A 17,722-nucleotide genomic window follows, 5' to 3' on the forward strand; every position below is an offset into this window, starting at 1 on the left:
ATAATTTTTTATTTATGCATTTATAAATTATTTAAATTATAGATATTGAATAACGTAATATAGAACATAAAGTGACACTAATTCTATCAATTGCAAATATTTCTTTTTTATTAATTTTATTATTAATTTTTAATTTCGTGTTACAGACACAAATGCAGGTAGGATAGAGTAGGGCTTTTCCGTTCATTTTTCGCGATGTTTATATTTCTGATCAGCACATATTAAACGTTTAAAGATTGTGCTCTCAAGGAGCAATCATGATTATATAATGTAGATGTGAGCACGTCACTGCAAAGAGAAATTGTTTACCGTCGTAATTTGCACATTATTTTAAAGTTGAATCTGACGGAATAATCGCGCCTAAAAATTTTTACAGCTTTAGTTCATCAATTTTCTTTACATTAGAAAAGTATAATACATACAATAGATTACGTTTGCAGTCCATCTTTCTCAGCAAGCATTGCTCGAAATGTTGTCAAATAGGAAAACGTAGTTGATAAATACTGTCACAAGTAAATATATAATTTTGATTATTTTAAGTATCAGTAATGTATAATAATGATAAATTATTATAAACCTACACGAACATTTTAATTATGAAATAATGTTTTGATTATGATTTATTTTAAACTTATATATAGACATAATAAACTATTATGTTTAAAAAGATAATAATAAAGAAAGATGTTAAAAATTGCTGATTTTTGCTACCAAGTGTAAAATAAATGGATCTTGAAAAATCATTGTTTGGAATTATGAATGACAGGAAATAATAATAATTTTTCCGAGAAGGGATGGAAACATTGCTAGAATGACTTAAAAATAATAAAAAATAATATGAGAAAACTAATATATGTATGTATACGTTAATAATTGCAAAATAATTATTCTAGCTAGAATTATACATGTAAAGATTGCCGAGTACCTTAATCTACTTCATACTTGGGAGCGAATATCGACATTTCTTTAACAATCTTCTTTATGAATTATTATATACAAGATTATTGAATTTTAATTAAACCACTGAGAATAACTCCTGTGAATATTCTAATTTAAGATATGACTTACAGAAGCATAATAATTAAGTGAAAGAGTTGGTAGTAGACATGGCACAGTTAGAGTTACAGGATATTGACATCTCGACACAGTATGTAACAAATTCTTCTGTAATGATATATCTTTACCGTACCATGACGATTCATATCCAGCATAACCAATGTCATTGCTCTGAAATATTAAAATAAGGATCAATTATATTAAAAGAAATCATGTGTTATCTATATATTTATTCTAAAATTTATACATATTTTATATTTATATTTTTAATTTATTCCAATTTTGATTTCCATTTTATTTTAATATAAATCCTTTTTATGCCTTTTCTTATGTTTTATGTGGTTGCTATGCCTTACCGTGCGAAATAAATAATCAGCTGGCCATGCGCAGATAAAAACCTCTATAAGTGCGGATGTGGCAATGGCCAAAAATTGGGTTTTTATAGCTAATGGTTGTTGCTGTGCAAGATAATATTTTAATATGAGTAATACAAAATTTAGATTATATTTGATATTAAGAAAAAAATTGGTCACAATGTCTACAATTCTAAATTAATAAAATAATTTTTAATTTTTTTTTTAGTAAATTATGTAATGTCTAAAAGTCGCGTCTATTTATCTAATTTTCATAATGCTAATTACATAAATATTAGATGTGTTTATATAACTTAAAGTTTATATGCTTCGAGATAACTTCTTTTGCTAACAATTCGATTGCCTACAGTATAATTTGCCTATATTACTTTTGCCGAAAGTTCGTTTACACACAAAAATTATTGTTTACAGCTCGATTGCCTACATGTGCTGTTCTCTGCTTTAAAAACACAAATTCTGTTTTAAAACACAAATTATCTGCTTTAAAAACATAAATTCTTTGCTTTAAAAATACAAATTATTTTCTTACTTAACCTTTATAATTTTATATTTGTGTGCAGAAGTGCTTGTAGACAACCGAGCTGTAGGCAATAATACATGTAGATAAATATGACTTCGTTTCTGAAATTTTTATTTGTACGCATAAGTGATAGGTAATGGATCTGTAGGTAATAATTTTTGTGTGCAAACTGTTGGCAAAAGTAATGTCAAACGATGCATTTATAGACAAACGGGATCTTCTCATATGCTTCTACTATTTTTAATTAAGATTTTTAAGGTATTTACGCAAACAAATGAATTTAATATTATGTAACAAGTATATGCAAGGAAAAGATGGAGAAATGACTCACGCTCAAAAAAGTAAGGCCACTAAATACCACTGCTATGGTACTGAATCCTATCGATGTCAATACTATATATCGAACTGTTATAGTAACATTTTTTGCATATCTGTAATTAGCTGTTAATTACTACCAGTTTTTTTAATTAATTTTATTATGTACATTATTATAGAATTAATTGTAATTATGCGTTGGTTAATAAAAAGTAATACACACGCAGAGAAAAGATTAGTCTACACAGCTAAAATATATCTATGGCAGTTAAAATGTGTCGCTATAATAGGGACAGCTAATGTCGTTGCTACCAAAGCTCAATTTATTATCCGCTGAAATTTAGGTGCTGCAGCGAAAAATATTCTTTGTTAGAATAAAACGGCAATCGGCAGCATCCCAGAAACAATTGCGAATGAAGGTTACGCGGCTAAGATAATAAGGAATAGCTGCCACTTACTTAGCTACTCATGTTAAGTACGCTTTTAATTTTAACTAATATAGTTGGACGTTGGCAGCAAATGTATTTTATCTTCAACAGCCAACTTTTATTAGTAATAACATCAAAGTTTGAACCAGCAACTGATATTTAGCTGATATTATTAAGTCCTTTTTTTGCGTGTATATTAGTTTAAAGAGATGTTTTGGTCTTATAATATCAGCTAAAAATATCAGTCAAAAATTAACTAAAATAGCTAATATTCTTAAATGAAAATCAGTTGAGAAATGTTCAATACAATTAAGCGAAGAAGACCATATTCGGTTAAGGCGGGTATCTAATAATTGATATCAGTAATATTATATCATTTATCAATTCAATTTATGATATTCCGTAATCCAGTTTCAGTTTAAGACTGTATTTTAAAACTGACAGTTCCTTATAGTTTGCTTGAATTGGAAATTGTAAAATTCATGCAAAATATACTATTAGACACCAAAACTCGCTTTGATCAAATATGTAGTCTTCTTCGCTCATTTGTGTTGAATACCTATACTAGAGTCACTCTAGTAAGAGTCGAGACATAAGCTCTTCGTGATTGGTGCCACCATGTTTGTTAATGTTTTAGTGAATGTAAGTGAACAGATGAGAGCGATTTTTATAGGCAGACATTTTTTCGCTTCGATTTGAGTAAATTATCTTAAAATAATTATCGCTAGTCTAATTTTGGCCGTATTGATCCTTCTTATTTTTCCGAATGCAGGTGTCATTTATTAAAGAAGAATAAGAATTTAATTATTAGCTATTTTCAATAAGACTGAAACATGGCGTCCTTCCGTTTTTGTGTCCTGACTCTCACTAGAATGACTCTACCCTATGCAAGTAGAGATGCTATTATCGATTATCGATAAGTAATCGATAATTTATCGATTAATTTAAATTTATCGATAATATTGTTAAGATATCGACAGTTTCAAACCTATTTATATGTTTTTTTAATAGTTTCACTTGATTTGTCACCAATGTTGAGAAAAATAAGTTTATTACGCAGTTAGAAAAAGTTTATGTTAACACATTTCACATGTCTCAAACGGTCCATTCAAATCTTTGTGTTAATTTAACGCAAGATGAGTATGTTAAAGAATAACACTTTGTACACATTACATATTTTTATTATACTGAAAATAAGAATAGTTGTGATATAATAAACTAAAAATAGCTATGTAAAAAAAGTTAAATACAATAATGATTAAATAATATTTATTCATTTGAAAAATAGGAACAATTTTTGTACATGTAATTAACCTAGAACATATAATCAGAGTTGGGAATGTTACCTTAAAAAATAACACGTTACCGTTACAGTTACTTTTTGTTAAAAATAATTCGTTACCGTTATTCATTTTACTAATTACTCATTTTAAAAAATAATGCGTTACCGTTATTTGAAAATAAATCGTTACTTTTTTGTTACTTTTCAAAAAATTGTTGAGTTAACTCCTTCATATGCTTGTTGTTGATGTTGATTAGGTTCATTCGACGCGTTTTTGCACAAAAAAATGACCGAATCTGGCGGAAATAACCGTCGGGAGCTAAACTTAACAATTATCGAATTTAAATTAAATATTGTTTTTAAGCTTTAATGTCATTATTAAGAATATATTCCAAGATTCACTTCCAGTATTGAAAATCCTTAGTATGTATGTAATGTGAATTACTGATTTTTAACACTGATACTAATTACCGGAATGCAGTTTGAGAGATAAAATATATAGGTACATAAAACATTTTTTATGAAATAAAAATGAGAAAGTAAACATTTTATAATTATATTTATTGCAAGTAATAACCTTTTATTATACATGATACCTACACTGTTAAATTGTAAATATATATTTGTATACTCACACAAGTATTTAAAAAAATTTTAAGTATATTTCGCTCATTTGTTATAACAATGACACAACTTGGGTTACTAGAAGTACACTTTTGGGAACACAAAAGCGAAATATCTTTCAGCGCCAGCGAAATTGACATATAATCCAATCCGACCCGTCCAATAAAGATTAAAGTAACGAAAAAAGTAACGACTAAATTGTTATTGTTACTGCAAAATATAACAACGTTACCGTTACCATTAAAGACAAGGTAGTAACGATTGTTACTGAAAAAAAACTAATGAAAAAAGTAACGGCGTTACAATAACGAGTTACTTCTCAACTCTCCATATAATTAACCTTATTTGAAAAACTGAAGATTAATTAAACTTTTTTTTCAAATTACTCTTAATCTTTATCTTCATTAATACTCAAAACAGTAAGCATATTTATATGCTTCGGTTGCAGTCGCGTTCTTCCATCTGAAAGAATTTGTCCAGCTTTTGAAAAAAAACTTTTTCACTGGGGACTGATGTAGCTGGTAGGTATACATATTGTAATGCAATTTGCTCCAGGTTTAGGTAATTTGTCATTCCCTCTGTCGTCCACCATGTAAGTGGATTACATTTTCTATGAATTACTTTGGGATGTAAGTACCTACAATCATTTTTTTTATATTGTAGGGAAGAGTGGAAGAATAGCGGACTCCTAAGCGAAAAATTAAGTAAAGCTGTCAATCATTTTTATTAATTAATAAAAGTCTTTATTCAAAAGATACTTCAGTTATTTATCTTTAACTATGCAGCAATTAACATTCATATATATTATCAATACAAACTATAATTTTAAATAAAACACAAAACTTACCGTCGGGAATTATCCACCGTCATGTGAGGTAATACCGAATCAATTTTGTTTTTTATTTAAAATTATAGTTTATGTTAATAGTATACAAATGTTAATCATTGTAGTTTAAAGTTAATATTCTTTTAATAAACATTTCTATAATTGATAAACAATCGCCGGCTCTAATTAATTTTTTCCTTAGATATTCGCAATCTCCACTGCGTTAAAATCATTAAAAACATGTAACAGTATTTTGATTCAGTGTAATAATGTTTATATAAAAATAATGATTAATAAAATTTTTAATGAAATTTTTATTTGTAAATTATAATTTAATTACCTAAAGATAAGCTTATATTAAAAAATAAAAATGTTATTCTAAAAAATTATTGAATATTTATTAGATATAAGTTTGATATAAAGAAAAGCTTGTTGTATAGAGGCTAGTTTAGAATTTGAAGTTTTAATATTAATTTTTGCAATTATAATATTGATTACTAAATAATGCAATTTTGTGTAATCTAATATCTTACTTTAACATTACGAAAAAGTAATGAAAAAGATTTAATTTATCATTATTAAATTAATTATTAATATAATTCATGATATTACTATTCCGATTTCAGTTATTGGTGAGTTCATCAAGTAAATTAAATTAACAGTAAGACAGATTTAATAAAAACTACTATATACTCGATCAAAGCGGATCTTAATGCTTCCGTGTGAATCATTAGTATCAAAAGATATTAAATTGCTTATCAATTTAATAAATAATATTATAACTCTGGTTCTGCTTATAATTGTGTTCCAAGACAAAAAAATTTTGGCGTGCGGTTTGCACGATCAAATAAGTAATTCACATGGAAATACTTAAGCATTAAGATCTGCTTTGACCACAAATATATAAGGATTTCTGTTATTTAATTAGATTTATTCTTATCAGTTGAAAGTATCATAATTGTCTAGCAATAAGAACTGTCGAGCAGATAATATTTTCATCATAATTTATCTTTACTTATCGATATCTAATCGATATTATCGATAATTTATGTTATCGACATATCATAAAGTATATCGATAATTATCGATAATTTTATCATTAGCAACACCTCTATATACAAGTATATAATTATTTTTAAAGATGTTATGCGGCGTTGTATTACATAATCTATATATTACCGTAATAGTCGTTGATGCAACTGTATACAGATTATGAATTCTGAGGTGCTTGTACTTTTCTGAAATTTATGGGATAGAATCTCGAATCTTGCTGCTGTGAACCAAAGCAGAAGAGCTATGAAGATGTTGCTACATACTTGCGTACGACTTTGGTATACAGCCATTATATGATGCAAGTAAATAATAGTTCTTAGTGGTTGTTTATTCACATCGAATGGATACTCAACTTCGATTGGAAAGGGTTGAGGCAACAATAATGGTCCGAACCACATTATTATAGCTGTCGTGGTCATAAAACATATTGTCGTACCGTAAAATAATTTACATTTGTTTATATATCGTTGAAATATATTTCTCTCTTCTGATTTTGCTTGCTGAATATAATCTTCCATTTCGTATATTATGATCTGCATATATTATGTAATTTCTTATTAATAACAGAATCAGCAAAAGGTGTTTATTTATATACCAGCTAAATCTATTTATCAAAATGGCAGTATTTCCTAAATATATTTTTAATTATAATTTTTTAAGTTTTTGGCAAATTAAATTTTGCACAAATATATAATATAAGTATAATATAATAGTTCAATTTGAACTGTTTCGTATTGTATAACATATACTATATAGTATAAAATATTAGTACTAAATGTATATCACTGCTTGTATATTTTTTCACGATATTAATGAAAGAGTTTAAAAAAAGTTATTTAAAAATAAATTCTTTTTTAAGTGCGATCATTAAGACATGTTAATTTTGTTAAATAGTTTTTTTTAATTTTGAAACAAAATAAACACAGGTGTAAGAAAAAGTTTATAAATTGTACAATAAAAGTGATAATAGAATTAATTAAGTGAAGGTTTTAATGAGAAATTTGTATTTGTAGTTTATAAAATTTGAAAAATGATAAAATTACTTTGTTAATCAATTCGAAAAAACTGAAAAATGCTGCAGTTTACTTTAGGGGTGATCTCCTTGAAGGTCAAGGTCAACATCGAGGTCGGTGAAAAGTCATTTGGGACGAGCTGTGTAAAGGTAAACTTTTATCCAGAAAATTTGTGTTCTATGTAGTAAAAAGAAATATCATATTTTTAACTTTTCTTCTTAATAACTTTTTAACGAATAACGAGCGACGGCTAAAAGCTGTTGGAAGTCGTGACCTTAACAACATATGTGAAAGCCGAGGTCATCGAAGAGGTCTCCCCTAAAGTGAACATTTACCGTTTCTTGTATTGAGAGGCATTTAATATCATAATATGTATTTTAGTATGAAAAATAATAGTAGATCAGAAGTTCTGGAAAAATGGTCAAGATTTTGTGAGATCTCAGATAATCTAATGCCTTAGTTCTTAGCGATAGATAATTTTATATTTATTGTCATGGCATGTATGTTGAATTACTCGATATTTGTGCAAAGTTTAAAAAATGTATTCTTTTTTTATTTTTCAGAACCCAAATAAATAAAATTTTAAAAAGTCGTGTATGTATAATAAATAATATACATGCATATATTTTCTTTATGTATATATAAATTATATATAGTATATATATATTCACGCAATTGATATTAAATTGTTTTAAATGCCAATAATATTAAAATTATTTATCGTAAAAGATTGAAATAAAAAAAGAAAATTTTATTTAAATAAGTTTTTTTAATTTTCTTAGAAACTGTCACAACTATAATACAATTGAAAAATTTGTAAGTTATATCGTACAAATTTAAATCTCTACATTACGTAATATTTAAATTTAATTTTTATAGATTTATATTATGTCTTTTTATCTACGATACAAATAAATCGAAATAACAATAAATTCAAAAACACATTGTGTTTCTTACGTGCAAACGGTCACTTTGAAGTGTGAATAATGTAATTTGTATTGGAATTTGCCAAGTGGCGCTCAACTCACAGCCCACTTTCATCGCAAGAATCATGTTATCATACTTCTTGCTTAATGTATATATTAATGATATTGACATTATGATGCCATTTAAACAACATAATAATCGAAATATCTTGTCACGAATCTTTTGAAATTTTGTGGCCTTCATCGGAAGTGGCCAACAACATGCAAACGTCAGATCTACTTTTAAGAAGGCAATAACCTTTTCTAGCGTCAATGTTCCTGTCATAATAACACTAATAATGTCGTGGTGTATTAGAAATAGAAAATAACGAATTTTATTGCGATTCTCACTCGACTAAAGTGTTAAAAATAACATACCTCAAGAATACGAGGAAAGAAAAATCGCGTGATATTAAATACTTAAATTATACCTACGTTACATTCATTTATATTTTAAAGCAAAATGTACTTTTCTCCGGCAGAGCGATGCGTGCGGAACTATAATGTGGCAAAAATTATGAGAGAGGAAAAGAAATAATAAAATACAGGAGAGATGTATATATTGATTTATACAATGATTTTTTGTTAAACGTATACATCCCTCCTACATTTCATTATTTCCATTTTTCTCTCATAATTTCTGCCACATTATAGTTCCTTATTATAGTTCATTATAGTTCATTATAGCACGCATCACTCTGCCGGAGAAAAGTACATTTTGCTTTAAAATATAAATGAACGCAACGTAGGTACAATTTTTCAGTATTTTTTGCATTTTCTGAAGTATTGACTAAACGTTGAATTTACATCTTGTATAACGCGTGTTATATGATAAGTGAAATAGAAAATTTAGAAGCACAAATGCGTATAAGGTTAATAATGTAAATTTTACATTAATCCTAAAATATTTTATGTTGTGCCGTATTTAAAAGAATATCTGTGTGTATTAAAAGTAATACCTTTTTATTACAAACGATGGTCTTCATTATATATCTATATTTAATAAAGACTTTCTTATAATCTTGAAATAATGCGTGACAAAAAATTAACTGTAGTGTTTATTTAATTGATATTGAATATAATTATAATGAAAAAGGTGCAGCTTGTAACGTGATAGAATTAAGTTAACTTTATGTCAAATTAATTTTAACAGAAATTAAGAAAACAATTAATGCAACTTAATGAAAAGCATGACATAATTTTATTAGAAAAATAACGAATAATATGTTATGTATAAAATAACTTTAACATGAAACAGAAAATAAATGTATAAAGTGTTAGATGTATTCCAAAAAAATATACGTCAAATAAAAATAATTATTTCTTTATTAGAAAGTGATAATTATTAATTTTGATAAATGATAAAATGCATTTTCCTATTATTTCAATAATTTCATTTGTGTACATACGATTTTATAGATGTTGATGACCGTATGAAATTATGACAGGATTTCGAAATGTGCCGTGACATATAAGAAGAAGAAAGTTGCAGAGACTAATGAAGGAAAAGCACTGTGATGAAACGATGCAAAAAGATAATAGTTTTTTCACTGGTCCATATTTCACGTCAAAAGAATATTTTTTGCATTTGTTGGAAAGATCTGATCGGCTGCTATCAGTAGCACAGTCATCGTTTTACATGCACCGAGAAAAACTGCCGCTGTGGAGAGAGAGTTTGCGTAAAACATTACGTATCCATCTACTTACCGTTGGTAAAACTTTTTCTCGTATGGTTCCGCTCACTCGAAATTACGCTCCATTCCGAAATCAAGTACTAAAGTTTAATTCGATTTTTTAGCTGGTATGTAGTTTATACCTGTGCTATAATTAAATGAATAAAATTGATGACTGAAATAATTACATTCATGGTTTTCAAAAGATAATGTAATTTTTGTGAAGGTGTAATCTTGCTCCGGATAAACAGAAGTGAAAAAAAAGTTATTTGTAGAATAGTATATAATGTTAATCAATGATATATTTAACTCATTAATATTTCTTGAACATTCTTCTAGAATTGAATAAAATAGATTGAGAATGTTTTATCAAAAGCCGGTCTGATATCGCTATGGATTTGTATTTCTTACTTACAATCGGTCATATTGCAGCACGCGTAGTGTTATCTTCAGAGGGATTTGTATAGAGTCACTTAGAATGCTTAATATCGCTGCATTCATACAGAACAAAGAGCATAAGATTTTGAAGGGTGTTACCTGAATTTACTAGCATTCTTTGACAATGGCCACGATAAGAAGTTCTTCCTTATTTTGTTCATAATATTCTGATCTAGATTTGGAGTTACAATAGAAATAAGAACTGATTGATATTTTTGAATTTATAAATGCAGTTATAATCTAATGTTTATAATAATCTTATTTTTTAATTTTGTGTTTACTTATTTTTTTTTATATTAAGGAACAAAATGATAAAAAAAGACATCAAGATAAGAAAATATGAATATCTTCTAAAGTTTTTAACTTATTGTACACTATTACATAAAGTTTTGGTGAGTTTTTCGAATTTATTGTGTCATTTATGTCGTGTGGTAATCGGTGTAACAATAAAATAAAAATTGACTTTTTGCAATTTAATATAGTTGCTTGCATACTTTTCAATTTTATCAGCAGCACGTGTTTTTGCTCATTCTGTCTCAAACATTTTGCATGGTTACTCGCAGCATCATGAAATAGGAAAATATAGTTGACCAATACTGGAACACATTCGTAATATCTTTATAATGAATTATTTCAACTAAAATATTAGTTTATTCCAAATAATATATATGTATTGAATTATATAATATTATGATGTGTATCCAGGCAACTTACTTTTTTTAATGTAATATTAATTGTTTGTGTCATACAGTGAAATGCTTTCATGCATTGTAATTTTGTATGTACAATAATAATGATTATATTATACTAGTGGCTGCTATGCATGTTTAATGTCACAGCATATTAAAATTTAGTTCCTTACCGATACACGGTATTTATAGATACTGCGGACATAGTACATGATACTGAGATAATTATTGGTTTTTGAGCCTTTAACATACCTATCTATATAGAGTCTTCCTTAGAGTGACTGTTGTTATCATTCCGTATAGACTGCCTGTCCAATCTCATTACTCTATAGAAACAATATTGGATTAATTGGATAATAATGTTGATTTATTATAATTGATTAATCAAAATGTAGCAGTTCTTTCTGTTATAATTAAACTTACTATATAAATTAAATGTTCCACTGGCCACGTGTATATGAATAACACTGACAGTCCACTAAATATTATATCAACGTATTGAATTTTCATCGATAACGGCCTCTTTATAATACATTATACATTATTTCACGCATTATCATTATTATTCCCTCTGATATTCTAATACCAAAATTTTTTAATTTATATTTGTAAGTAAAAATTGATCGAGAAATGTTCAATACAAGTAATCGAGGAAGGCCATATTTGATCAAAGTGAATCTTGATGCCCCTAACAATATTTTTACACGAATTTACAATTTCCACTTCGAGCAAACTGTGCACCAATTATTGTCTTCGGTTTTGAAACACGGTTCTAAACTGAAATTATAATACGTAATATTACAAATTAAATTGAAAAGCAATTTAATAATACTGAATGTACTAACGAGCACCTTAAAATTGTAGAGAATTTATTGCGAAAACTATTATTCCGACCAGGATTCGATTTAGATCCTACCGTATTCGACATCCTATATATTGTATATATATATTGTATATATATATATATATAATAGAGTCTCTTTTTTTAATTATATAAAGCAATTAACAAATATTTCTTTTTAATTTAGTGCGATATAACATTTATAAAATATGTATTCTATCTCATCGGAAAAATATAAACATTAATAAATTTGTGCTCTCTAAATTTTTTGGAGTGAAATTTTTCTCCAAGAGAATACAGCCATTTTTGGAGAAGAGTAAAAATATTTTACTTCTTAAAAAAGAGTGACAATTTTCACTCTTTTCGAGTGAAATTTTACTCCAAAAAAGAAACGGGTTTAATATTATTTTGTAATAATATTCTGTTTATGCGTTTATATAAATTATATAAATTATAGATATTGAGTAATGTAATGAGAAACAAAAAGTGACGCTAATTTTATCGTTTATAAATATTTTTTTATTATTAATCTTATTATAAATTTTTAACTTTGTGTTACAGACAAGATAGAGTGAGACTTTTTGGTCCGTTTGTCGCGATGATGTTTATATTTTTGTGCAACTTATTAAATATTTAAAGATTGTGCTTGTGCTCTCAAGGAACAATGATTATATAACGTAACTGTAAGCACGTTACTACAAAAAGGTATTTGTTGTCGTCGTAAATTTGCACATTACTTTAAAGTTGAAACTGACGGAATAATCGCTCTTCTTACCCTATGATTTAAAATATTTACAGTTTTAGTTCATCAATTTTCTTCACATTAGAAAAGTATAATACATACAATAGATTATATTTGCAGGCTGTCTTTCTTAGTCATTACTGCTCGAAATGTTGTCAAATAGGAAAACGTAGTTGATAAAAACTGTCACATGCAAATATATAATTTTTATTATTTTAAGTATATTAGTAATGTATAATAATAATTGTAAATCATTGTGAACCTACACGAACATTTTAATCGTCAAATAATATTTTAATCTACTTTTACTTATTAGGTTGTATAAGTTTCTTTCGTTTTAGTAATTGGTAAGAGATATACAATAATTTGTGTTATATGAGAATTTATTGAATTATATATGATTCTGATCTATTACCTTTCTTCATCTTTTTCATCTTAAATCTTTTATCACGGAGAGAATTTTTTAACGAAAGAAATAAATATAATAATTGGAAGGGCCAATATCCGGAGAGTGTGGAGGATGAGGTAGAACATCCTAGTCAAATGATAATAATTTATTTCTGACGGCTAAAGACACAATAATGGGGCCTGGCGTTCGTGACGGAAAGCGACGCCTCGTCTGTTCGCTAATTCTGGCCGTTTTCTAGCAATCGTTTCCTTCAGTTTATTTAATTAGCAACAATATTTCGTCGAATTGATCGTTTCACTTTGCTAGAAAACGGCCAGATGTCGATTTGACATCGACTTCATTATCGTTTCTCACTGGGAGGCCCCATGTGTCTTTATTATATTATTATTTATTTCTTTCATTAAAAAATTCTTTCCATGGTAAAAGATTTAATTCAATAAATGATATAAAAATGCACCTTGATCAATATTTTGCTAACAAACTTAAGAAATTTTGGGAAGATGACATCATGAGGCTTCCGGAGAGATGGAGAAAGGTAATAGATCATATATAATTCAATAAATTCTCATATAACACAAAAATTATTGTATATTTTTTTATATATTACTAAAACAAAAGAAACTTATGGGACAGCCTAATATTTTAAGTTTATATACAGACATGAGGAATTATTATGTTTAGAAAAAGAATAATATAGGAGAGTGTTAAAAAATCTCGATTTTCGCCGCTAAGTGTGAAATAAATGAACCATGAAAAATCATTATTTAGGATGAATAACAGGAAATAATGATTTTTCTCAGATAGAATCAAGAGAGAATGGAGCAGGTAGTGTTCTCTTTTCTGATTGGTTCCGCCATTTATAGTGCACTTTCGCAAATGCGTATATGTGTGTATGTACATACATGTACATACACACAGTACTAATGCAGTATAATACTAGTGTGTGCGACATATGTATGTTCCATCACGCTTCTACCATACCTCCTACTCACTCTAACGATGAATTGGAAATGGTGGCTTCCGATGAATCTATTTCATTCTCCCTTGATTCCCTCTGGTTTTTCCGAAAAGGAACGGAAACATTGCTGGATGACTTAAAGATAATAAAAAATAACACACGCTATATATGTACGTTAATAATTGCAAAACCATTATTTTAGCTACAATTGTACATATGTAAAGATCGCCGACTACCTTAATCTACTTTATACTTGGGAGCGAATATCGACATTTCTTTAACAATCTTCTTTATGAATTATTATATACATAAGATTATTGAATTTTAATTAAACCACTGAAAATAACTTCTGTGAATATTCAAATTTAAGATATGACTTACAGAAGCATAATATTTAAGTGAAAGAGTCGGTAGCAGACATGGCACAGTTAGAGTTATAGGAGTTTGACATCTCGACACAGTATGTAACAAATTTTTCTGTAAAGATATATCTTTACTGTACCACGACGATTCATATCCAGCATAGCCAATGTCATTGCTCTAAAATATTAAAATAAACAAAACATTATAAAAAATTTTACCCAGAATAAAGACACAGTCATTAATATAATGTTTATTTTTTTTTACAAGATGAAAATGTGATCACATCAATTATATTAAAAAAAGTCGTGTATATCTATATATTATATTTAATCTAAAATTTATACATTTTATATTTTTATTTTTTATTTTTTATTTATTGCAATTTTGATTTTTATGTTATTTTAATCTAAACTCTTTTTATATGTGGTTGATATGCCTTACCGTACGTAATAAATAATCAGCTGGCCATGCGCAGATAAAAACTTCTACAAGTGCAGATGCGGCAATGCAAAAATTGGGTTTTTACAGTTAATGGTTGTTTCTGTACAAGATAAAATTTTAATATAAGTAATACAAAATTTAAATTATATTTGTGACAGAAAGAAAACAATTGGCCAACGATGTCTATACAATTCTAAATTAATAAAATAACTTTTAATTTTTTGTTTAGTAAATTATGTAATGCCTAGATCGTATCAATTTATATAAATTTCATAATACTAACTACATAAATATTAGATTGTGTGACTGAAAGTTTACATGCTTCAAGATGGATCCTTTTGCCTATAAATCAATTGCCTATAGCTCAATTGCGTATAAGCACTTCTGCGCACAGTTATGAAATTAAAGTTAGGTTAAGTAAGCAAATAATTTGTATTTTTAAAGCAGAGAATTTGTGTTTTGACGCAGTGAATTCGTGTTTCTTAAACAAAAAATTTGTGTTTTAAAATATCTGTGTTTTTAAAGCAGAGAATGGCACATTAGGCAATCGAGCTGTAGGCAATAATACATATAAGCAAATCTGACTTGGTTTCTGAAATTTTTACTTGTGCGCAAAAGTGCGTGTAGGCAATCAAGCTTTAGGCAATAATTTTTAGTGCAAATGAATTGTCAGTAAAAGTGATGTATAGGCAAACAATACTGTAGGCAATCGATTTGTAGGCAAACGGAATTCTCCCATAAACTTCTGATATTTTTAATTAAAATATTTAAGATATTTACTCAAATGTGTGTGTTTAATATTATGTAACAAGTATGTGCAATGAAAAGATGGAACAAAAATGACTCACGCTCAAAAAAGTAAGACCGCTAAATACTATTACTACGGTATTTAACCCTATCGTTGACAACGCCATATATCGAACTGTCGTAGTAACATCTTTTGCATATCTGTAATTAGTTGTTAATTACTACCAGTTTTTTTATTAATTTTACTTTCATATATACTATTATCAAATTAATTATAATAATGTGTTTAATAAAAAATAAAAATATGAATACACAAGTTTAAAGAAGTTTTTGCCGTATAATAGTTGCTTTCCATTTGCACACAAGTGGAACTGAGTCTGAAGTGAGCTGAGTATTTCATACTCAGATTAATGACGTCATTATTTGCTTAGTTTGGTAAAAAGTTATCACAGATAACACAGGTTCGAACCTGACTTTTAAAATGAGCTTACGAGACTCGCTAAAGCACACGGTCTCGATCTTGTGCAGATTATAGGCAAAAACTCAATTAAATCTCACTTGTCGGAATGTAAAAGGAACGCGCATTCAACTGAGTTATGACGTCACAAGTGAGAATTATCTGAGAATCGGTGTAAATGGAAAGCAACTTATATCAGCTAAAAGTATCAGCCAAAAAATTAGCTACAAAAGCTAATATTTATAAGTGAAAATCAGTTGAAAGATGTCCAATACAATTAAGCGAATAAGGCCACATTCGCTCAAGGCTGGTATTAATGCCTGATAATTAGTATCAATATAATATTAAATTATTTATCAATTTAATTTGTGATATTTCGTAATCCAGTTTCAGTTTAAGACTGTGTTTTAAAACTGACAGGTTCCTAGTGTGCTTGAACTGGAAATTGTAAAATTCACACAAAAATATTATCAGGTATCAGGACTCGTTTTGATCAAATATATAGTCTTCTTTGCTTATTTGTATTGAATATATATAATTATTTTTAAAAAAGATATTATGCGGCATTTTGCATTACATAATTTACATATTACCGTAATAGTCGTTGATGCAGCTGTATACAAATTATGAATTCTGAGATGCTTGTAATTTTCTGAAATTTATGAGATAGAATCTCGAATCTTGCTACTGTGAACCAAAACAGAAAAGCTATGAAGACGTTGCTACATACTTGCTCACAAGTTTGGTATATAGCCATCATATGATGCAAGTAAATAATAGTTCGCAGTGGTTGTTTGTTCACATCGAATGGATACTCAACTTCGATTGGAAAAGGTTGAGGCAACAATAATGGTCCGAAACACATTATTATAGTTGTCGAAGTTATCAAACTTATTGTCGTACCGTAAACTAATATGCATTTGTTAATATATCGCTGAAATATATTCCTTTCTTCTGATTTTGCTTGCTGAATATAATCTTCCATTTCGTATATTATGATCTGCATAAGTATGTTATGTAATCTCTTATTAATGACGGAGTTAGCAAAAGGAGTCTTTATTTGTACATCAGCTAAATCTATTTGTCAAAATGGCAGTATTTCCTAAATATATTTTTAATTATAACTTTTTAAGCTTTTGGTAAATTAAATTTTGCACAAATATAAGTATAATATAATAATTTAATTTGAACTGTTTCGTTGTATAACATATAATATAAAATATTAAATGTGGAATATTACTACTTGTATGTTCTTTTGCGATATTAATGGAAGAATTTAAAAAAGATTATTTAAAAATACATTCTGTGGATGTCCACAAGGAGGCCTGACTCGAAGCTTTGTGGTCGGCCGCAGCGTTTTGTCCTGGTCCTACACTACTAGACTCATCAGGAGGCGATGTAGTGTGGGACCTGCCTTAGACGCCTGGAATGAATCCAGAATGATGTTCTATTTAAAGGGAATTTACGTGGCTACGATATTCACGCGAACCGTGTGAGTCCCGTGGACC

The 17,722-nt window shown here is 27.9% G+C and overlaps 1 protein-coding gene and 1 pseudogene across 1 annotated transcript; both read right to left on the reverse strand.

Annotated features, from left to right (window-relative positions):
- Nucleotides 1-160: 160 nt before the first annotated feature.
- On the reverse strand, nt 161-8,544 carry LOC108761751 (odorant receptor 4). The gene is made up of 7 exons (XM_018508465.1): nt 8,449-8,544; nt 6,605-7,011; nt 2,282-2,381; nt 1,413-1,514; nt 1,069-1,227; nt 423-503; nt 161-360 (listed from the first exon to the last, which is right to left on the reverse strand). The coding sequence occupies exons 1-6, from the start codon at nt 8,542-8,544 to the stop codon at nt 429-431; spliced, it is 939 nt and encodes a 312-aa protein (XP_018363967.1). The 3' UTR covers nt 161-360; nt 423-428.
- A 4,403-nt stretch (nt 8,545-12,947) lies between these two features.
- On the reverse strand, nt 12,948-17,079 carry LOC108761752 (odorant receptor 4-like; annotated as a pseudogene).
- Nucleotides 17,080-17,722: the final 643 nt, after the last annotated feature.

This window comes from Trachymyrmex cornetzi, unplaced genomic scaffold (genome assembly GCF_001594075.2).
Source record: "Trachymyrmex cornetzi isolate Tcor2-1 unplaced genomic scaffold, Tcor1.1 scaffold262, whole genome shotgun sequence".
Lineage (NCBI taxonomy): Eukaryota > Metazoa > Arthropoda > Insecta > Hymenoptera > Formicidae > Trachymyrmex > Trachymyrmex cornetzi.